This window comes from Ascaphus truei, unplaced genomic scaffold (assembly GCF_040206685.1).
Source record: "Ascaphus truei isolate aAscTru1 unplaced genomic scaffold, aAscTru1.hap1 HAP1_SCAFFOLD_335, whole genome shotgun sequence".
In the NCBI taxonomy this organism is placed as follows: Eukaryota; Metazoa; Chordata; class Amphibia; order Anura; family Ascaphidae; genus Ascaphus; species Ascaphus truei.
In genome coordinates this window covers 319265-343832 of record NW_027456344.1, presented here as the reverse complement: position 1 = coordinate 343832, position 24568 = coordinate 319265, and the positions used below count along the sequence as shown (strand labels likewise).

At 52.6% G+C, this 24568-nt stretch overlaps 2 protein-coding genes across 3 annotated transcripts in view; one reads left to right on the top strand and one right to left on the bottom strand.

Annotated features, from left to right (window-relative positions):
* Window positions 1-8359, bottom strand: part of CCHCR1 (coiled-coil alpha-helical rod protein 1) — a gene marked incomplete at its 3' end in the record, with an annotated part of 93619 nt that extends 85260 nt beyond the window's left edge. The window contains exons 1-6 of the mRNA XM_075583560.1: window positions 7998-8359; window positions 6852-6920; window positions 5082-5229; window positions 3016-3262; window positions 630-805; window positions 322-457 (exon numbers count right to left, since the gene is read on the bottom strand). Of these exons, the coding sequence (XP_075439675.1) occupies window positions 322-457; window positions 630-805; window positions 3016-3262; window positions 5082-5229; window positions 6852-6906 (762 nt within the window). The remainder of the gene's footprint in view (window positions 1-321; window positions 458-629; window positions 806-3015; window positions 3263-5081; window positions 5230-6851; window positions 6921-7997) is intronic.
* Window positions 8360-14000, top strand: TCF19 (transcription factor 19). Of its 2 annotated transcripts, XM_075583562.1 has the most exons (4): window positions 8360-9096; window positions 9128-9833; window positions 12167-12734; window positions 12866-14000. In XM_075583562.1, the coding sequence occupies exons 2-4, from the start codon at window positions 9554-9556 to the stop codon at window positions 13080-13082; spliced, it is 1065 nt and encodes a 354-aa protein (XP_075439677.1). In that variant the 5' UTR covers window positions 8360-9096; window positions 9128-9553; the 3' UTR covers window positions 13083-14000. The 2 variants fall into 2 exon arrangements, with proteins under 2 accessions (XP_075439677.1, XP_075439676.1); XM_075583561.1 differs by having other exon boundaries at window positions 8360-9833.
* The last annotated feature ends 10568 nt before the right edge of the window (window positions 14001-24568 follow it).

The following is a 24568-nucleotide window of genomic DNA, read 5'->3' as shown; positions in this document are numbered from 1 at the left end:
CTGGGTAATAGCCGAAGAGACAGGAAGAAGAATGTCTTCGAAAACCAAACACAAGTCGGTGAGATCATTACACGGGGGAAGAAATTAAAATGGCGGTGGGCCGGACATATCACAAGAAGAAATGACCATCGTTGGACAAAGATGGAACTCGACAGGATTCCAAGAGACATGAAAAGAGCCAGACGATGACCAGAAGTAAGAAGGGAGGATGGGATCAGGGAATGTGTGGGAGCGACATACATACATACATACATACATACATACATACATACATACATACATATATATATACACACACACATATATCATTCTTTCCCTCACCTCTATTGTGCTCTGTAGCTCCATCCTCTCCCTCTTCTGCTCCTCCACCCGTCTGTTATCCGGGACCAGCTCCCCGATGTACGTCCTCAGCTGCTGCACCAGGGAATTCTGGGAGTCCAGCTCCAAGCGGGACTGACTGCAGGGGAGACGAGAGGGGGTGAGCGTATGATCCTTGATGTAGCCCAGGAGGTGACGGGCTCTATTCCCCCCTGAGCTAGCCTAAGAGGGGCCAGGCTCTGTCTCCAAGTACTCCAGGTGCTATACTTCCCCCCGCGCTTCCCCATATCTGCCCCCTCCCCCACCCTTACCCTAACTCCTCCACCAGAGTTTCTTTATCCTGATTGGCCACTCGTAGCTCCCCCCTCAGACATGTCATTTCCTGCGCCTGCTTCTCCCGTCTCTCTCTCTGCTCCGCCTCCAGCGCCTGCACTCTGCTCCTTAGCGTCTCTGCCTCCATTTTATGGCGCTCTGACATCATCGCAAGCTGAGGGGCAAAGACAGTCAATCAGGGACAATGCCAGCCTCCCCCTCACACACACTACTACACCATGTATACACAGCACAGGTACAGCGCGGGCAGTGCCAGCCTCCCCCTCACACACACTACTACACCATGTATACACAGCACAGGTACAGCGCGGGCAGTGCCAGCTTCCCCCTCACAGACACTACTACACCATGTATACACAGCACAGGTACAGCGCGGGCAGCGGCAGTGCCAGCCCCCCCTCACACACACTACTACACCATGTATACACAGCACAGGTTCAGCGCGGGCAGCGGCGGTGCCAGCCTCCCCCCCTCAAACACACTACTACACCATGTATACACAGCACAGGTACAGCGCAGGCAGCGGCAGTGCCAGCCTCCCCCTCACACACACTACTACACCATGTATACACAGCACAGGTACAGCGCGGGCAGTGCCAGCCTCCCCCTCACACACACTACTACACCATGTCAAATATACACAGCACAGGTTCAGCGCGGGCAGCGGCAGTGCCAGCCTCCCCCTCACACACACTGTTACACCATGTCATGTATACACAGCACAGGTACAGCGCGGGCAGCGGCAGTGCCAGCCTCCCCCTCACACACTACTACACCATGTATACACAGCACAGGTACAGCGCAGGCAGTGCCAGCCTCCCCCTCACACACACACACTACTACTACACCGTGTATACACAGCACAGGTACAGCGCGGGCAGTGGCAGTGCCAGCCTCCCCCTCACACACACTACTACACCATGTATACACAGCACAGGTACAGCGCGGGCAGTGGCAGTGCCAGCCTCCCCCTCACACACACTACTACACCATGTATACACAGCACAGGTACAGCACGGGCAGCAGCAGTGCCAGCCTCCCTCTCACACACACTACTACACCATGTATACACAGCACAGGTACAGCGCAGGCAGCGGCAGTGCCAGCCTCCCCCTCACACACACTACTACACCATGTATACACAGCACAGGTACAGCACGGGCAGTGCCAGCCTCCCCCTCACACACACTACTACACCATGTATACACAGCACAGGTACAGCACGGGCAGTGCCAGCCTCCCCCTCACACACACTACTACACCATGTATACACAGCACAGGTACAGCGTGGGCAGCGGCAGTGCCAGCCTCCCCCTCACACACACTACTACACCATGTATACACAGCACAGGTACAGCGCAGGCAGCGGCAGTGCCAGCCTCCCCCTCACACACACTACTACACCATGTATACACAGCACAGGTACAGCGCGGGCAGCGGTAGTGCCAGCCTCCCCCTCACACACACTACTACACCATGTATACACAGCACAGGTACAGCGCGGGCAGCGGCAGTGCCAGCCTCCCACTCACACACTACTACACCATGTATACACAGCACAGGTACAGCGCGGGCAGCGGCAGTGCCAGCCTCCCCCTCACACACACTACTACACCATGTATACACAGCACAGGTACAGCGCGGGCAGTGCCAGCCTCCCCCTCACACACTACTACACCATGTATACACAGCACAGGTACAGCGCGGGCAGCGGCAGTGCCAGCCTCCCACTCACACACTACTACACCATGTATACACAGCACAGGTACAGCGCGGGCAGCGGCAGTGCCAGCCTCCCCCTCACACACTACTACACCATGTATACACAGCACAGGTACAGCGCGGGCAGCAGCAGTGCCAGCCTCCCCCTCACACACACTACTACACCATGTATACACAGCACAGGTACAGCGCGGGCAGTGCCAGCCTCCCCCTCACACACTACTACACCATGTATACACAGCACAGGTACAGCGCGGGCAGCGGCAGTGCCAGCCTCCCCCTCACACACACACTACTACACCATGTATACACAGCACAGGTACAGCGCGGGCAGCGGCAGTGCCAGCCTCCCACTCACACACTACTACACCATGTATACACAGCACAGGTACAGCGCGGGCAGCGGCAGTGCCAGCCTCCCCCTCACACACACTACTACACCATGTATACACAGCACAGGTACAGCGCGGGCAGCGGCAGTGCCAGCCTCCCACTCACACACTACTACACCATGTATACACAGCACAGGTACAGCGCGGGCAGCGGTAGTGCCAGCCTCCCACTCACACACTACTACACCATGTATACACAGCACAGGTACAGCGCGGGCAGCGGCAGTGCCAGCCTCCCCCTCACACGTGCCTCCTCCTGGCGATGCCTGGCCGCCGCCTCCTCAGCTCGCCTCCTCCTCTCCTCCGCGTGCTCGCCCTCGCTCTGCGCCCGCCTCAGCTCGTGCGCTTCCTGTGCCGCCCCCCGCAGCTCCCCCTCCCTCTCCTGGGCATCGGCCAACGCCCCCTCCAGCCGCCGAATCTCCCGCATCTGATGGGCGATGATTTCCAGCGCCCGCGACTCTGAGGGGGGAGCCTCGGGGGGGTCACGCTCCCGGGACCTGTTATAAGAACACCCCCCTTATAAGAACATCTCCTTACAGCCTGACGTGCCCCTTCCTATGGGGGGACCCCTGTTATAAGAACATCCCCCTTATAAGAACATCTCCTTACAGCCTGACGTGCCCCTTCCTATGGGGGGAACCCCTGTTATAACAACACCCCCCTTATAAGAACATCTCCTCACAGCCTGACGTGCCCCTTCCTATGGGGGGAACCCCTGTTATAACAACACCCCCCTTATAAGAACATCTCCTCACAGCCTGACATGCCCCTTCCTATGGGGGGATCCCCTGTTATAAGAACACCCCCCTTATAAGAACATCTCCTCACAGCCCTGAAGTGCCCCTTCCTATGGGGGGATCCCGTTATAAGAACACCCCCCTTATAAGAACATCTCCTCACAGCCCTGACATGCCCCTTCCTATGGGGGGATCCCGTTATAAGAACACCCCCCTTATAAGAACATCCCCTCACAGCCTGACGTGCCCCTTCCTATGGAGGGATCCCGTTATAAGAACACCCCCCTTATAAGAACATCCCCTCACAGCCTGACGTGCCCCTTCCTATGGAGGGATCCCCTGTTATAAGAACACCCCCCTTATAAAAACATTCCCTCACAGCCTGACGTGTCTCTTCCTATGGGGGGATCCCCTGTTATAAGAACACCCCCTTATAAGAACATCACCTCACAGCCCTGACGTGCCCCTTCCTATGGGGGAAACCCTGTTATAAGAACACCCCCTTATAAGAACATCTCCTCACAGCCCTGACGTGCCCCTTCCTATGGGGGGGTCCCCTGTAATAAGAACACCCCCTTATAAGAACATCCCCTCACAGCCCTGACGTGCCCCTTCCTATGGGGGAACCCGTTATAAGAACACCCCCCTTATAAGAACATCTCCTCACAGCCCTGACGTGCCCCTTCCTATGGGGGGATCCCCTGTAATAAGAACACCCCCTTATAAGAACATCTCCTCACAGCCCTGACGTGCCCCTTCCTATGGGGATCCTCTGTTATAACAACACCCCCTTTATAAGAACACCTCCTCACAGCCTGACGTGCCCCTTCCTATGGGGGAACCCCTATTATAAGAACACCCCCCTTATAATAACATCTCCTCACAGCCCTGACGTGCCCCTTCCTATGGGGGGATCCCTTGTTATAACAACACCCCCCTTATAAGAACACCTCCTCACAGCCTGACGTGCCCCTTCCTATGGGGGGAACCCCTGTTATAAGAACACCCCCCGTATAGGAACATGTCCTAATCAAGCTCTGTATATCTCCCTGTGCCAGCCCTAGAGGTGCCAGGCTCTGTATATCCCCCTGTGCCATCCCTAGAGGTGCCAGGCTCTGTATATCCCCCTGTGCCAGCCCTAGAGGTGCCAGGCTCTGTATATCCCCCTGTGCCAGCCCTAGAGGTGCCAGGCTCTGTATATCCCCCTGTGCCAGCCCTAGAGGTGCCAGGCTCTGTATATCCCCCTGTGCCAGCCCTAGAGGTGCCAGGCTCTGTATATCCCCCGGTGCCAGCCCTAGAGGTTCCAGGCTCTGTATATCCCCCTGTGCCAGCCCTAGAGGTGCCAGGCTCTGTATATCCCCCTGTGCCAGCCCTAGAGGTGCCAGGCTCTGTATATATCCCCCTGTGCCAGCCCTAGAGGTGCCAGGCTCTGTATATCCCCCTGTGCCAGCCCTAGAGGTGCCAGGCTCTGTATATCCCCCTGTGCCAGCCCTAGAGGTGCCAGGCTCTGTATATCCCCCTGTGCCAGCCCTGGAGGTGCCATGCTGTGTATATCCCCCTGTGCCAGTCCTAGAGGTACCTTGCTCGGGCCCCTTCGTTATTCTCCTGTTTCCCTCTCAGCTCCACATTCTCCCGTCTCAGCTGAGCCAGCTCTGCCCACGGAGGGGCGGAATAAGCAGGCACCCGCCGAGTCTCAAAGTGAGAGGGGGGGATTAGCCCACTGTGACCTGGGAGGGAGGGGGAGTTATTATATATACTACTCCCTTCTGTCTGTGTCACTGTGTCACCCTGCGGGGGGAGGGACAGACACATAGCTCCCTTCTGTCTGTGTCACTGTGTCACCCTGCGGGGGAGGGACAGACTCATAGCTCCCTTCTGTCTGTGTCACTGTGTCACCCTGCGGGGGGAGGGACAGTCTCATAGGTCCCCTCCCTCTGTGTCACCCTGCGGGGGGGAGGGACAGACTCATAGCTCCCTTCTGTCTGTGTCACTGTGTCACCCTGCGGGGGGAGGGACAGACTCATAGCTCCCTTCTGTCTGTCACTGGGTCACCCTGCGGGGGGAGGGACAGTCTCATAGCTCCCTTCTGTCTGTGTCACTGTGTCACCCAGCGGGGGGAGGGACAGTCTCATAGCTCCCTTCTGTCTGTGTCACTGTGTCACCCTGCGGGGGAGGTACAGACACATAGTTCCCTTCTGTCTGTGTCACTGTGTCACCCTGCGGGGGGAAGGACAGACACATAGCTCCCTTCTGTCTGTCACTGTGTCACCCTGCGGGGGGAGGGACAGGCTCATAGCTCCCTTCTGTCTGTGTCACTGTGTCACCCTGCGGGGGAGGGACAAACGCATAGCTCCCTTCTGTCTGTCACCCTGCGGGGGGAGGGACAGACGCATAGCTCCCTTCTGTCTGTGTCACTGTGTCACCCTGCGGGGGGAAGGACAGACACATAGCTCCCTTCTGTCTGTCACTGTGTCACCCTGCGGGGGGAGGGACAGGCTCATAGCTCCCTTCTGTCTGTGTCACTGTGTCACCCTGCGGGGGAGGGACAAACGCATAGCTCCCTTCTGTCTGTCACCCTGCGGGGGGAGGGACAGACGCATAGCTCCCTTCTGTCTGTGTCACTGTGTCACCCTGCGGGGGGAGGGACAGACTCATAGCTCCCTTCTGTCTGTATCACTGTGTCACCCTGCGGGGGGAGGGACAGGCTCATAGCTCCCTTCTGTCTGTGTCTCTGTGTCACCCTGCGGGGGAGGGACAGTCTCATAGCTCCCTTCTGTCTGTGTCACTGTGTCACCCTGCGGGGGGAGGGACAGACTCATAGCTCCCTTCTGTCTGTGTCACTGTGTCACCCTGCGGGGGGAGGGACAGACTCATACCTCCCTTCTGTCTGTGTCACTGTGTCACCCTGCGGGGGGAGGGACAGACTCATAGCTCCCTTCTGTCTGTGTCACTGTGACACCCTGCGGGGGGAGGGACAGACTCATAGCTCCCTTCTGTCTGTGTCATCCTGCGGGGGGAGGGACAGCCTCATAGCTCCCTTCTGTCTGTGTCACTGTGTCACCCTGCGTGGGAGGGACAGACTCATAGCTCCCTTCTGTCTGTGTCACTGTGTCACCCTGCGGGGGGAGGGACAGACTCATAGCTCCCTTCTGTCTGTGTCACTGTGTCACCCTGCGGGGGGAGGGACAGACTCATAGCTCCCTTCTGTCTGTGTCACTGTGTCACCCTGCGGGGGAGGGACAGACTCATAGCTCCCTTCTGTCTGTGTCACTGTGACACCCTGCGGGGGGAGGGACAGACTCATAGCTCCCTTCTGTCTGTGTCACCCTGCTTTCCCCATGTCATTTACCTGTCCCCTTGGGAACACAATATACAGATGGTGGATCCAGCAATTTCTCGTCCATGGTTGCTCAATGCTCTGTATAAAATGACAAATTATTTTTCATGGATATATATGGGGAAAAATTGTTTAAATTCCCATAATTCTCCCTGTCTGGCTCTTTAACCATTTAGGCATTTTTCTATTGCACTTATTAGTTCATATTTATTTCACCATTCCCCTGCACAGTCACTATTATACCAGTTTATGAAGTGTGTGTGTGTGTGTGTGTGTCTCTCTCTCTGTGTCTCTCTCTGTGTGTCTCTCTGTGTGTCTCTCTGTGTGTCTCTCTGTGTGTCTCTCTGTGTGTCTCTCTGTGTGTCTCTCTGTGTGTCTCTCTGTGTGTCTGTAGGAGAGAAGAGATAAATTATAATATAAAGGGAGAATATATCTAAAAAATACTTATTGATTATAAATGTTAATAGTAATAACATTGTCTCAATGTGTCAACTTATTGTGTATATATATATATATATATATATACATATATATATATATATACATATATACACACACACACATATACACACACTAAGAAAAATAAAGTGAGGAAGAAGCAGTGACCTTTTTTATGGAGTGAAATAATACGAGTGAAGAATGTGAGAGATATATATATATATATACACACATACAATAAGTTGACACATTATAAATGTTAATAGTAATAACATTGTCTCAATCAATAAGTATTTTTTAAATATATTCTCCCTTTATATTATAATTTATCTCTTCTCTCTCTCCTTGTGACACACAGAGACACACACACACACACACACACACACACACACACACACAGACACACAGAGACACACACACACACACACACACACAGAGACACACACAGAGACACACACACACACACACAGAGACACACACACACAGAGACACACACACACAGAGACACACAGAGACACACACACACACACACACAGAGACACACACACACACACAGAGACACACACACACACACAGACACACACACAGAGACACACACACAGACACACACAGAGACACACACCTCCAGGTCTTATGCTGAAACAGCAAAGGTTTAATACAAAATGGAATAAATATCTATATATAATATTATGCTATTATTGCTATATACTCCTCTCTTACCTTCTCCCCCCCTCCTCCTCCTCTGTCTCTATCTTCCTGTCAGTTACAAAACCCGCGGGCTCTCAGCCCGGGAGCCTGACCTCCCTCCCCCTTTTTCTCATGAGAGGCCTAGAAAACAGACGCCATTTTCCCGCCCTTAGCAACCGCGGGCCTTTCCTAGCAACGGGGAGGGCCATGTTGTTCTTTATTCATGCGCTGTTAATAAAGTTTATTGATAAAGACAGGGGGGGAAAAGGGGCTCAGCAGCTGCGCATGCGCAGAAATAGGAGGCGGGGATCGTGAAGCTGGGAAGAGCCAATCACAAGGCGGGTTAAGGAAAAGGAGGGGAAGGGGGAGGAGTAGCAACAGCCAATCAGAAGAGAGATAACGTGTAAAGGCGGTTGGCCAATCACCATAGGAGGTGGGAAGAAGTGTAGCTGGCCGTGATTTTCCGTCCACAACTGCCAATTGGGAGGCTGGCAGTAAAATGGGCGTGGCGTTCTCAGCTAACAGGCGTCCTATTGGGGAACAGGGAGGTGGGAAGGGACGGGGGGCGTGGTTTGCAGCGGCGTAGGCGCGCCAAATTTTAAAGGCGCCTTTCCTTCTCTCATTTTTATTTCCCGCGCGCGCGCCGGCCAAGGAAACAGGGAGCGACGGGGAGAAGCGCGAGGGGGCAGAGAGCGCGCGCGCGCACATACAAATGCGGCCCGGGCGCGAGACCACTCACGAGTACCGCGTGGCAGGAGCAGCGGTGTCTCCGCGAGGACAGTGACGTCACCAGCGGTCTAATCTTTTTCCTCGAGGGGCGATTCCAGCGGGAGAGTGACGTCACGAGGCGGGAAAGTGGAGAGAGATGGGGGAAAAGCCACGCCTATTTTTCACACCTTTTTGGTTAGAGGCCAGATGGTGAATTGTTTATTGTGACCTTAGGTCAGAGGTCAGGGTGGGTTCTTGACCTGAAGTTCTAGGTCAGAGTAGGATCTTAGGCCATAGGATCTAGGTCATAGGTTAGTGAGTTCTTGACCTGAGGTCATAGGTTAGTGAGTTCTTGACCTCAGGTCATAGGTTAGACTGGGTTCTAGACCTGAGGTCATAGGTTAGACTGGGTTCTAGACCTGAGGTCATAGGTTAGACTGGGTTCTAGACCTGAGGTCAAAGGCTTTGGTTTGGGGTGGGCACGGGGTCATGGGCCGTTTCGTTGACCCGGGTTCATAATTTTGTCTCAAGTTAAAGTCGGGGGGCGAGGGGAGCAAGCGGGTAAGAGGTCATAGCCGCCATTTTTTTTTGATGCAGTGACGGTCATAGGTTAGCGGTTAAACGGGGGGAGGTTCCAGGTGGGCAAAGGGAGTCGAACTGCACTTTGGCATCTGAGCCAAAGGCCATCCTGGTAGGGAGCCTGAGGTCAAAGGTCACCCGTTGGGGAAGCCAAGGTCAGCCTGGGTGGTGGAGGGCGAGTTGGAGGTCAGCCTGAGGTCAGAGGTCAAATCTAACGCCTGCTGCCCGCCAAGCAACAGGGGGAGGGGCGAGTCGGAGGTCTCCCTGGGCAAAAACCCACCCCCAAGGATCCGAGGTCGGCCATGGTGGGGTCGGTTGTCGCCCTGTCCCAGGTCCAGCCCTGTTTCCAGCTCCTGCGCATGGGCTCGGAGCCGGGGCCCCCCGCGTCGGGTCACGGCCCCCCCTCCCGGGACCTGTACACCTTCCTGCCGGACTCGCCCCGCTGCGCGTACCGCCTGGGGGCCCGGCCCGACCTGTGCGACGTCCCCCTGCCCGGGAGCCCGCGCGTCCACGCCCAGATCCATGCCGAGCGGGACGGGGACGGAGACTGGGGGGTGACGCTGGAGACCTGCGCCGACTGCGGTAAATATACATACTGACATACCATACATGCATACATACAGACTGACTGACATATAGACTGACTGACATATTGACTGACTGACTGACTGACTGACTGACTGACATATAGACAGACTGACTGACATATAGACTGACTGACTGACATATAGACTGACTGACATATAGACTGACTGACTGACATATAGACTGACTGACTGACCTATAGACTGACTGACTGAACTATAGACTGACTGACTGACCTATAGACTGACTGACTGACTGACATATATATATATATATATATATATACATATATATACTGACTGACCTATATACAGACTGATTGACTGACCTATATACAGACTGACATATATACAGACTGACTGACTGATACAGACTGACTGACTGATACTGACTGATACTGACTGATACTGACTGACTGATACTGACTGACTGATACTGACTGACTGATACTGACTGACTGTCTGATGCAGACTGACTGTCTGATACAGACTGACTGATACAGACTGACTGATACAGACTGACTGATACAGACTGACTGATACAGACTGACTGATACAGACTGACTGATACAGACTGACTGATACTGACTGACTGATACTGACTGACTGATACTGACTGACTGATACTGACTGACTGATGCAGACTGACTGACTGACTGATACAGACTGACTGACTGATACAGACTGACTGACTGATACAGACTAACTGACTGATACAGACTGACTGACTGATACAGACTGACTGACTGATACAGACTGACTGACTGATACAGACTGACTGATACAGACTAACTGACTGATACAGACTGACTGACTGATACAGACTGACTGATACAGACAGACTGACTGATACTGACTGACTGATGCAGACTGACTGACTGATGCAGACTGACTGACTGACTGATACAGACTGACTGACTGATACAGACTGACTGACTGATACAGACTGACTGACTGATACAGACAGACTGACTGATACAGACAGACTGACTGATACAGACTGACTGACTGACTGATACAGACTGACTGACTGATACAGACTGACTGACTGATACAGACTGACTGACTGATACAGACTGACTGATACAGACTGACTGATACAGACTGACTGACTGATACAGACTGACTGACTGATACAGACTGACTGACTGATACAGACTGACTGACTGATACAGACTGACTGACTGATACAGACTGACTGACTGATACAGACTGACTGACTGATACAGACTGACTGACTGATACAGACTGACTGACTGATACAGACTGACTGACTGATACAGACTGACTGACTGATGCAGACTGATACAGACTGACTGACTGATACAGACTGACTGACTGATACAGACTGACTGACTGATACAGACTGACTGACTGATACAGTCTGATACTGACTGACTGACTGACTGATACAGTCTGATACTGACTGACTGACTGATACAGACTGACTGATACAGACAGACTGACTGACTGATACAGACAGACTGACTGACTGATACAGACTGACTGACTGACTGATACAGACTGACTGACTGATACAGACTGACTTACTGATACAGACTGACTGATACAGACTGACTGACTGATACTGACTGACTGATACAGACTGACTGACTGATACAGACTGACTGACTGATACAGACTGACTGACTGATACAGACTGACTGACTGATACAGACTGACTGACTGATACAGACTGACATATATACTGACTGACTGATACAGACTGACTGATACAGACTGACATATATACTGACTGACTGACATATATACTGACTGACTGACAGTGACTGACTGATACAGACTGACTGATACAGGCTGACTGACATATATACAGACTGACTGACTATATATATATATATTATATATATATATATATATATATATACATACATACATACATACATACACATTTATCTATATATATATACATACATACATACATACAGGCCGACACACACATATTGACTGACTGACGTGCATACATGCTGACTGACGTGCATACATGCTGACTGACGTGCATACATGCTGACTGACGTGCATACATGCTGACTGACGTGCATACATGCTATATATCATAACTCTGTGCCCAGGACATACGTGAGCACGAGCGGTAACTCTCACTGTGTCACTTCCTGTAACACACGTTATAAATAAATAATACTGGCATACCTGCATGCGCACACACATAGAGGCACTTACTTATATATCCATCACACACACTCTGATATACCACCTGTATACCCCCAGTGTACACTCATATTCACTGATGTTCCCCTTGCTTCCTCACCTCTGACCTCTCTCTCCCCCCCCCCCCGCCCCCCCCACCAGGCACCTTCATCAACGACGTCCCCCTCCCGCGGGGTCAGAGGTCAGAGTTGAGCGACGGCGACCTCCTGCGCTTCGACCGCTCGCCCCCCTCCTCTCCCGCCACCTACTTCCTCTTCCAGCGGGTCCGCGTGCGCCCCCTCGACTTCTCCGCCATCACCTCCCCCCGGGCCCGGGCGCCCCCCGGCTTCACCCCGGTGCTCGGCACGCCGCGGCTGAGCGGGGCCGGCGGCGCCACGCCCCACTACACCACGGGCGCCACCGTCATCCTCACCTCCATCGGCAGCATCAGCAAGATGCGGCGGCAGCAGCTGCAGCAAGGGGGGGACGGCGAGGGGGCGCGCCCCTCCACCCCGAGCCTGCCTCTGCCGTCCCGCACGGGGCAGGAGGTGAGGAGGAGGAGCAGGAGGAAGGCCCAGCACAGGGTGCTGTGCGAGCCGGAGGAGGATCATCGCCAAGAGGAGGAGGAGGAGGAGGGGGGAGTTGGGAACGACGGAGGGATGGCGAAGAGAAGGAGGAGAAGGCGGGAGGAGGAGAGGAGAGCGGCCGCCGGGCGGGTGGAGACGGGCAGGTGAGGACGGGGGGGGGACAAACACCTCGCGGTCATTCGGTCGCTTGGCCCCTACGTGGGGCTGACCCTTTAAATGACTTGTACACGCTTCGTCTCTTCGCATAACATGTTACGCTCTCCCTCTCTCGCAGGAAGCCCCGCGGCCGCCCCAGGAAGCACCCCCCCCTGCTCCTGTCGCAGACGGTGTACAGCGCGGAGCCGTGTGCGTGGCGGCACTGCCGCCTCCCGCAGGAGGACACGGTTAGCTGGGTGCAGTGTGACCGCTGCGACTCGTGGTATCACGTCCTGTGCATCGGCCGCAGCCTGACCTCCGTGCAGGACACAGACTTCCACTGCGGCTGCACGTAACCCCTGCCAGGACTGCCAACACCATCTCCCCCCCTCTTTCCCTCTCTTCCCCTCTTTCTTCCCCCCCTCTTCCCCTCTCTTTCTTTCCCCCTCTTCCCCTTTCTCTTCCCCCCCCCCCTCTATTCCCCCTCTTTCTCCCCCTCTTCCCCTCTTTTTTTCTCCCTTCCCTCTTTCTTTCTTTCCCCTCCTTTCTCCCCTCCCCCTTCCCTCCTTTCTCCCCCCCCTCTTCCCTCCTTTCTCCCTCCCCCTTCCCTCCTTTCTCCCCCCCCTTCCCTCCTTTCTCCCCCCCCTCCCTCTTTCTTTCCCCCTCCCTCTTTCTTTCCCCCCCTTTCTTTCCCCTTTTCCTCCTCTTTCTTTCCCCCCTCTCCCTTTCTTTCCCCCCCTCTCCCTCTTTCTTTCCCCTTCCCCCTCTTTCTTTCCCCCCCTTCTTTCTTTCTTTTCCACCCCCCCCCCCCTGCCCCACTCAGCAGCAGTGGACAGAAAGCACTTGGCATTACGACACTCTCCTTGCCCAGTTCACCGTGGTTTTGATGCGTGTGACTCCGGGCCTCAAAGCCTCGACCTCCGGGAGAGATTAACCCCTTCATTATTTAACCCGTTGACAATGCAAGTCTGACAGGCAACGTCCCTCTCCCCTCCCCCCCCCCCTCTAATCACCATTGAACAAAGCACGGATCTGCGGTGGTGGCCATTTTAAACCCCCATAGAAAGACATTGATACTTCTGGAAAAGGGGTGGAGCAAGATTTGGGGCCCAACCAGTACATTGGATACTTAGTCTGGATTTCAGTTCATAAAGTTAGTTAAGGAAGCTAATGATGGAGTTGTTAATTACGATTCTTCGGTTATTCTATGGGGCTATTTTTTAATGGGGTCCCTCTTTTATATATGGGATTTGCAATAAACTGAAAGCACTCTTCTGCGTCTTCTGTGTCATTTTCATTTGGGAAGGAAGTGTGTGGTGGCCATATTTAAAAGCCCAGGGATTTTCTGGGGGGGGGGAGGTGAGATTTGGAGTGGGTGACAAAGGGATTTTAAAATACCTCACCCTCTCGCTAAGGTAGATAATTACATACTCGGGTAGAGGGGATGGGAGACGGATGGATAGAGACAGGGGGATGGGAGACGGATGGATGGGAGACGGATGGATAGAGACGGGGATGGGAGACGGATGGATAGAGACCCGGGGATGGGAGACGGATGGATAGAGACCCGGGGATGGGAGACGGATGGATAGAGACGGGGATGGGAGACAGATGGATAGAGACACGGGGATGGGAGACGGATGAATAGAGACACGGGGATGGGAGACGGATGGATAGAGACAGGGGGATGGGAGACGGATGGATAGAGACACGGGGATGGGAGACGGATGAATAGAGACACGGGGATGGGAGACGGATGAATAGAGACAGGGGGATGGGAGACGGATGGATAGAGACCCGGGGATGGGAGACGGATGAATAGAGACACGGGGATGGGAGACGGATGAATAGAGACGGGGATGGGAGACGGATGGATAGAGACCCGGGGATGGGAGATGGATGGATAGAGACACGGGGATGGGAGACGGATGGATAGAGACCCGGGGATGGGAGATGGATGGATAGACACGGGGATGGGAGACGGATGGATAGAGACCCGGGGATGGGAGACGGATGGATAGAGACAGGGGGATGGGAGACGGATGGATAGAGACGGGGATGGGAGACGGATGGATAGAGACACGGGATGGGAGACCGATGGATAGAGACCCGGGGATGGGAGACGGATGGATAGAGACATGGGGATGGGAGACGGATGGATAGAGACACGGGGATGGGAGACGGATGGATAGAGACGGGGATGGGAGACGGATGGATATAGAGATGGGTCTGGGAGACGGATGGATAGAGACGGGGATGGGAGACGGATGGATAGAGACGGGGATGGGAGACGGATGGATAGAGACACGGGGATGGGAGACGGATGGATAGAGACGGGGATGGGAGACGGATGGATAGAGACACGGGGATGGGAGACGGATGGATAGAGACACGGGGATGGGAGACGGATGGATAGAGACCCGGGGATGGGAGACGGATGGATAGAGACGGGGATGGGAGACGGATGGATAGAGACACGGGGATGGGAGACGGATGGATAGAGACACTGGGATGGGAGACGGATGGATAGAGACGGGGATGGGAGACGGATGGATAGAGACACTGGGATGGGAGACGGATGGATAGAGACGGGGATGGGAAACGGATGGATAGAGACGGGGATGGGAGATGGATGGATAGAGACGGGGATGAGAGACGGATGGATAGAGACACAGGGATGGATAGAGACGGGGGGATGGGAGACGGATGGATAGAGACCCGGGGATGGGAGACGGATGGATAGAGACGGGGATGGGAGACGGATGGATAGAGACACTGGGATGGGAGACGGATGGATAGAGACGGGGATGGGAGACGGATGGATAGAGACAGGGGGATGGGAGACGGATGGATAGAGGGACGGGGTGGGAGACGGATGGATAGAGGGACGGGGTGGGAGACGGATGGATAGAGACGGGGATGGATAGAGACACGGGGTGGGAGACGGATGGATAGAGACACAGGGATGGGAGACGGATGGATAGAGACACAGGGATGGGAGACGGATGGATAGAGACGGGGATGGGAGACGGATGGATAGAGACACGGGGATGGGAGACGGATGGATTTAGACGGGGATGGGAGACGGATGGATAGAGACAGGGGGATGGGAGACGGATGGATAGAGACCCGGGGATGGGAGACAGATGGATAGAGACACTGGGATGGGAGACAGATGGATAGAGACACTGGGATGGGAGACGGATGGATAGAGACACGGGGATGGGAGACAGATGGATAGAGACACTGGGATGGGAGACGGATGGATAGAGACGGGGATGGGAGACGGATGGATAGAGACAGGGGGATGGGAGACGGATGGATAGAGACAGGGGGATGGGAGACGGATGGATCGAGTCACGGGGATGGATAGAGACACAGGGACGGGAGACGAATGGATAAGGACACTGGGATGGTAGACGGATGAATAGAGACCCGGGGATGGGAGACGAGATGGATAGACACCTGGGGGTGGGAGACGGATGGATAGAGGGACGGGAGACGGATGGATGGGGGGATGGGGAAGGGAGACAGATGAATATAGACACGGGAAAGGGAGACGGATGGATAGAGACACAGGGATGGGAGACGAGATGGATAGAGGGATGGGGATGGGAGATGGATGGATAGATACACAGGGATGGGAGACGGATGGATAGATACACGGGGATGGGAGATGAATGGATAGATACACGGGGATGGGAGACGGATGGATAGATTCACGGGGATGGGAGACGGATGGATAGATACACGGGGATAGGAGATGAATGGATAGAGACACAGGGATTGGAGATGAATGGATGGGAGACACTGGGATGGGAGACAGATGGATAAGGACATGGGGATGGGAGACGGATGGATAGAAACACGGGGATGGGAGACGGATGGATAGAAACACGGGGATGGGAGACGGATGGATAGAAACACAGGGATGGGAGATGGATGGATTGAGACCCGGGGATGGGAGACGAATGGTTAGATACACAGGGATGGGAGACGGATGAATAGATTCACGGGGAAGAGAGACGTATGGAAAGATTCACGGGGATGGGAGACAAGATGGATAGATACACGGGGATGGGAGACGGATGGATAGAGACACGGTGATGGGAAACTGATGGATAGAGACGGGGATGGGAAACTGATGGATAGAGACACGGGGATGGGAGACGGATGGATAGAGACACGGGGATGGGAAACTGATGGATAGAGACACAGGGATGGGAGACGAATGGAGAGATACAAAGGAATTGGAGACGGATGGATAGAGACACGGGGTTGGGAGACGAGATGCACAGAGGGTAGATGGATAGATACACAGAGGGTAGATAGATAGATACACGAAGGGTTGATGGATAGATACAAAGAGGGTAGATGGATAAATGCATGGAGGATACATGGATAGATACACGGAGAGTAGATGGATAGATATACAGAGGGTAGATACACAGAGGGTAGATGGATAGATACGTATGGTAGATACATGGATGGTGGCTAGATAGATAGATACACGTATGGTAGATACATGGATGGTGGCAAGATGGATAGATACACATAGGAGATACATGGATGGTGGCAAGATGGATAGATACACATATAGGAGATACATGGATGGTGACTAGATGGATAGATATAAGTATGGTAGGTACATGGATGGTGGCTAGATGGATAGATACACGTATGGTAGATACATGGATGGTGGATAGATAGATAGACGTATGGTAGATACATGGATGGTTGTTAGATGGATAGATACACGTATGGTAGATACATGGATGGTTGTTAGATGGATAGATACACGTATGGTAGATACGTGGATGGTGGCTACATGGATAGATACACGTATGGTAGATACATGGATGGTGCCTAGATGGATAGATAGATACACGTATGGTAGATACATGTATGGTTGTTAGATGGATAGATACACGTATGGTAGATACATGGATGGTTGTTAGATGGATAGATACAAGTATGGTAGATACATGGATGGTGGCTACATGGATAGATACACGTATGGTAGATACATGGATAGTGCCTAGATGGATGGATAGATACACGTATGGTAGATACATGGATGGTGGCTAGATGGATGGATAGATACACGTATGGTAGATACATGGATGTTGGCTAGGTGGATAGATACATGTATGGTAAATACATGGATGGTGGCTAGGTGGATAGATACATGGATGGTAGCTAGATGGATAGATACACGTATGGTAGATACATGGATGGTAGCTAGATGGATAGATACACGTATGGTAGATACATGGATGGTGGCTAGATGGATAGATACACATATGGTAGTTACATGGATGGTGGCTAGGTGGATAGATACACATATGGTAGATACATGGATGGTTGCTAGATGGATAGATACACCTATGGTAGATACATGGATGGTTGCTAGATGGATAGATACACGTATGGTAGATACATGGATGGTTGCTAGATGGATAGATACACGTATGGTAGTTACATGGATGGTGGCTAGGTGGATAGATACACATATGGTAGATACATGGATGGTTGCTAGATGGATAGATACACCTATGGTAGATACATGGATGGTTGCTAGATGGATAGATACACGTATGGTAGTTACATGGATGGTGGCTAGGTGGATAGATACACATATGGTAGATACATGGATGGTTGCTAGATGGATAGATACACGTATGGTAGATACATGGATGGTGGCTAGATGGATAGATACATGTATGGTAGATACATCGATGGTGGATAGATAGATACACGTATGGTAGATACATGGATGGTTGCTAGATGGATAGATACACGTATGGTAGATACATGGATGGTGGCTAGATGGATAGATACACGTATGGTAGATACATGGATGGTGGATAGATATGGTAGATACATGGATGGTGGATAGATACACGTATGGTAGATACATGGATGGTGGATAGATGGATAGATACACGTATGGTAGATACATGGACGGTGGATAGATGGATAGATACACGTATGGTAGTGTGACAGGGTGAAGTCAACCCCTATCAATTATGCCTGGGAAACATATGTCTGAGTGCTTCATCCAGCACTCATAAGGGTTAACTCAGGTGGAAGCTAGCTAATCAGGATGTAAGCTGACACCTGAGAGCCAGCAAGGTAGATAAGGATCTTGTTACCAGCAGTAGCTGCCTGTCTCAGATGAGAGCACATGGATAGATGTGCTGCTAGTCAGAAGGATACAGCACACTACTTACTGCAGCCAAAGTAAGATTTGTTTCATTTGTTTGCATGACTGCTTAAAAAGACTCTTACGGTTTGGGTATGGTTTAGCCAGCCAGCCTGCTAGCTAGGACTGCTGTGTTAGTCAGTTTCTCCCAACGTGGAGCAGGATTTATTTGCTTAAAGGGACAGTGTACCTGCATGTTATGTTGCTGTGGAGAAATAAAGCCACTGAACGTTTTCATTTATCCTGAAACTACACGTGTGGACTGTTCCCTGACCTCGGCTACAGGCCGTCCTGCCACAGGTGGTGTCAGAAGTGGGATGTTGGACGGGCCCTGTATCTGAAGGGCCACACACACACACACAGACGGGAAAAAAAAAAAAAATGGAGACAATTTTGTCTCAGTTCCTTGAGCAACAGCTCCAGCTAGCAGAGAAACAAGCTGAGCGACAGGCCCAGCAAGATGAGCGACAGGCCCAGCAAGATGAGCGACAGGCCCGGCGAGAGGAAAAGCTACTCCAATTGCTGGCCGAAGTCCTAGCTCCAGGCAGACCAGGGATTCCAAATAACCCACTGGTGATGCTGCATAAAATGAAGCCAAACAAAGACCCAGAGGCATTTCTCCTCACTCTTGAAAGGGTAGCCACGGCCCACGGCTGGACAGTTGATCGCTGGGTAACGACTCTGGCTCCACTCCTCATAGGGGAAGCTCAGGCAGCCTACCAGGCTCTTCCAGCAGACGAGGCCATGGACTATCAGCAACTAAAGGCTGCTATTCTGGATCGCCTAGGCCTCACTCCAGAGACCTACCGACAGCGGTTCCGGACAGTCAAATATACAAACAGAGACAGACCCCGGGTCGTAGCCCACCGCTTAGTAGACTTATGTACCAGGTGGATACAACCGGAAAAACATGACAAGGCAGAGATCCTTGAACAGTTTGTGCTCGAGCGGTTCATACAGATACTGCCCCCCTCCTCCCGCTCCTGGGTAAAAAGACACGCTGCATTTTCCCTTGATTCTGCGGTCCGCTTGGTGGAAAACTTCCTGGGCGACGACACCCAACAGGATAGCTGGGAACGGCCGGTGCAAACACCAGTTGCTTCTGGTGATGCTAGAGGCAGGAGAGCACACAATCGAGGGGTCTACAACCCGCCAGCTCGGGAGATCCAGTCAACCCGATCGGGAGGGTTCCTGGTACAAACTCCCGCAGAGACGCCCATCCTGGGTCCGAGGCCACTGGATCACTCAAGGGAGGCCGCCACCCACAGTATTCCCCGAGAACCTGGACTCCTGTCACCCACCCGGTGGAGAGGATAACCCCACCAACCAGAAGGGAGGACCCCATCCAACAGCGGAGAGGTCCAAACACCGAGCCCCGTCGAGAGCTTCCGCTGACGACCGAGGTTGCGGATTCAGGAGATGATGAGATGGACTGTTCATATGGCAGAACCATTGCCACAGCTTGTCTCCGAGGGGACCACAATCCGTGGTTAGTCCCAGCATCTCTGGAGGGGACAAAAGTAAACGACATGCTGGACTCGGGCTCTGGAAAAACCCTGATCCTAGAGGGCCTAATTCCAAGCAATAGACTATCTTATGACTCTCCTTGGAATAGCGAGTGTATCCATGGGGATACAAAGAGATACCCGACGGCGAACGTTCTACTGCGTATCCAGGATCAAGAGGCTAGCCTACTAGTGGGAGTTGCTCCCTGGCTACCTGCTCCTGTTCTACTTGGCCGAGACTGGCCCTACCTCGAAACATTGTTGGCCCCTACTCCTACGGAGCCTACTTCTCTGGTACCGGAGAAGCCCGGAGACTTGTTCCCTTTTTCCCCAGAGATTTTTCCCCGTAGACACCATGTCCCAAAGACACGTAAACAGAGACGTGCGGAAAAAGAGGACTGGTTAAGAAAGGCTGGGACTCTTGGTAACATTAGTCAACCCAAAGGACTGCAGGTCATGGCCGGGGATGACCAGGGTGGGGAACAGATAGATACGGGAATTTTGCCAGACCTGGATCTTCCTGACTTCCGTCAGAGGCAGAGGGAGGACCCAGCTCTGGCTAGACAATATGAGAAGGTGGTACAGGTCAACAACAAGATAATGGATGACCAGGGTGTAAAAGTGTTTCCACATTTTGAACTGTTGAATGACATTCTATATCGTGTGAATAAGGTTACACAAACAGGGGAGGTCATTCGACAGATGCTAGTCCCTAAAGGGTTGATTAAAACGGTGTTCACCCTAGCCCAGCGGTGCGCAAACTGTGGGGCGCGACCCCCAGGGGGGGCGCGACACTGCCGACGGGGGGCGCTGGGTTTACAGAGGCCCCGCGCGCTTCCCGAAGGCACTTAAATTAAGTGCCGGGGGAGCTGCAGGGCCTCTGTAAACCTAACTTACCGTGGCTCCGGTGGCTTCCTCCCTGCGCGCCATGGCAACGCGGCGTCAAAATGACGCTGCGAGGTCATGTGACATCACGTTGCTATGGCAACGTGACGTCATTACGCCGGAGCGCGGGTAAGTTGGGGTTGGGGGGGGCGCGGGAGTGAGGGGACAGCCGTCAGGGGGGCGCAGGGAAAAAAGTTTGCGCCCCCCTGCCCTAGCCCATACTCTCCCATGGGGTGGTCATTTGGTCAGAGATAAAACCACGGACCGCATCTCGTCCCGGTTTTACTGGCCAGGCATACATGGTGACATCATGAAACTATGTGAGACATGTCCTGAATGCCAGTTAACTAGCCAAAAAGGACAGAAGCCGGCTCCCTTGGTTCCTCTGCCCTTGGTAGCCGTCCCATTCGAGAGAATTGGGGTAGATCTGATCGGACCTTTAGAACCCTCTGCGAAGGGACATAAATTTATACTCGTTGTGGTAGATTATGCCACCAGATATCCTGAGGCCTTCCCTCTGAGATCAGCCACTGCTAAACAGGTTGCTCACAGGCTGTTAGAACTGTTCTCTAGGGTAGGACTTCCCCAAGTAATGTTAACTGACCAGGGAACAAATTTCATGGCAAAGTTAATGCAGGATGTCCTGAAGTTATTGGAGGTAAAATCCGTCCGAACCTCAGTCTACCATCCTCAGACTGATGGATTGGTAGAGAAGTTTAACCGTACTTTAAAAACCATGCTTAGGAAGTTTGTGGACACTGAAAAGCGAGCTTGGGATGAACTTCTCCCTTTCCTGTTGTTTGCGGTACGAGAAGTTCCCCAATCATCTACAGGCTTCTCCCCGTTTGAGCTCCTATATGGACGCCAACCTCGGGGTATTCTCGACCTACTGAAGGAATCCTGGGAGGAGGAGCCCTCCCCCTCCAAGAATACCCTTCAGTATGTCATAGACCTTAGAAATCGCCTAGACATGATAGGTCGGTTTGCTAAGGAAAACCTCAAATCTGCTCAAGAACGTCAAGAAAGGCAGTATAACCAAAATGCTCGCTTGAGGGTCTTCCAACCTGGGGACCAAGTGATGCTACTACTACCGACATCAGAGAGTAAACTCCTTGTGAAGTGGCAGGGTCCTTTCCAAGTTCTCCGCCGCACCGGGGAGGTGAACTATGAGATCTCTCAACCAGGGTCCAGGAAGGGTAAACAAATCTACCACGTGAACCTCCTGAAACCCTGGAAAACGATGAGATCGCTGTTCATCCACCCTCGGGAAGGAGAGACGGATTTGGGTCCGCAGCTTCCAAAGGGTAGTACGTACAATGACCATCAGGTTCCCATGGGAGAGCAGTTAACAACGGAACAAAGGTCAGACCTACTAGAATTATGTGACCAGTTCCCAGATGTTTTTTCGGAGCTGCCAGGGCAGACTAATTTAGTGTCCCATAGGATTGAGACAGAACCTGGCGTAAAAGTACGGTCCCGTCCCTATAGATTGCCAGAGAGCCGAAAAGACCTGGTAGAGAGGGAGATAATAGACATGTTGGAATTGGGCGTGATCGAGGAGTCCCACAGCGAATGGTGTAGCCCTATCATGTTGGTCCCTAAACCAGATGGGAAGGTGAGGTTTTGCGTGGATCTGCGAAAGGTAAATGCTGTATCCAGATTTGATGCATATCCAATGCCTAGGGTGGATGAATTGCTTGACTCGCTTGGTAAAGCAGAGTATATCTCTACCCTAGATTTCACGAAAGGATATTGGCAGATACCTCTAGCGGAAGAATACAAATGCAAAACTGCCTTCGCCACCCCTCTCGGGTTATACCAATTCGTCACTATGCCATTTGGGTTACATGGGGCTCCAGCCACGTTCCAAAGGTTAATGGACAAGGTACTACGACCCCATAGGGCATATGCCGCGGCCTACTTGGATGACATTGTCATCTATAGCAGACACTGGCAGTCTCATATAAAAAGGTTAAGGGCAGTCCTAACGTCCTTAAGAGAAGCAGGGCTCACTGCAAATCCAAAAAAATGTGCCCTGGGTAAATCCACTACAAAGTACTTGGGCTATGCCGTTGGGGGAGGGATAGTAAGGCCACTAGCTAGCAAGGTGGCCGCCATAAAGGAAGTCCCCACCCCACAGACAAAGACACAGGTCCGCTCCCTTTTGGGGTTAGCAGGGTATTACCGGCGGTTTATCCCCAATTTTTCAGAAATATCTGCACCCCTAACAGATCTGACAAAAAAGAGTGCCCCGACTCAAGTTAAATGGTCTTGGGAGTGCCAAGACGCCTTTGACATGCTTAAAAAGTGCCTGTAAGAGGGCCCCGCTCTTCGGAGCCCAGATTTTAAAGAGCCCTTCATCATCCAGACGGATGCCTCAGAGGTAGGACTGGGAGCAGTGCTGTCTCAGCAATTTGATGGTGTTGAACACCCCATACTGTTCATCAGCCGGAAGCTGTTCCCAAGGGAAGTGAGGTATTCCGTTATTGAGAAGGAGTGCCTCGCTGTAAAATGGGCAATTGAGGCCTTGAGACATTATGTCGCCGGAGTACACTTCACCCTGGTCACTGACCATGCGCCCTTGAAGTGGTTAAACACCATGAAGGACACAAATCCAAGGTTGACCAGGTGGTATATGGCCCTCCAACCCTTCTCTTTTGATATTCAGCATAGACCTGGAAAGGACCATGGAAATGCTGATTTTTTGTCAAGAGAAGGAGTGGAGGGTCGGGCTTCAGCCGTGTGGGACACTAGCCACACACAACAGGGGAGGTATGTGACAGGGTGAAGTCAACCCCTATCAATTATGCCTGGGAAACATATGTCTGAGTGCTTCATCCAGCACTCATAAGGGTTAACTCAGGTGGAAGCTAGCTAATCAGGTTGTAAGCTGACACCTGAGAGCCAGCAAGGTAGATAAGGATCTTGTTACCAGCAGTAGCTGCCTGTCTCAGATGAGAGCACATGGATAGATGTGCTGCTAGCCAGAAGGATACAGCACACTACTTACTGCAGCCAAAGTAAGATTTGTTTCATTTGTTTGCATGACTGCTTAAAAAGACTCTTACGGTTTGGGTATGGTTTAGCCAGCCAGCCAGCCTGCTAGCTAGGACTGCTGTGTTAGTCAGTTTCTCCCAACGTGGAGCAGGATTTATTTGCTTAAAGGGACAGTGTACCCGCATGTTATGTTGCTGTGGAGAAATAAAGCCACTGAACGTTTTCATTTATCCTGAAACTACACGTGTGG

Coding starts and splice junctions, on each gene's coding strand:
- TCF19 (XM_075583562.1), top strand. CDS start 9,554: ATGGTGGGGTCGGTTGTCGCCCTGTCCCAGGTCCAGCCCTGTTTCCAG. Junction 9,834..12,166: donor GGAGACCTGCGCCGACTGCG/GTAAATATACAT, acceptor CCCCCCCACCAG/GCACCTTCATCAACGACGTC. Junction 12,735..12,865: donor GGGCGGGTGGAGACGGGCAG/GTGAGGACGGGG, acceptor CCTCTCTCGCAG/GAAGCCCCGCGGCCGCCCCA.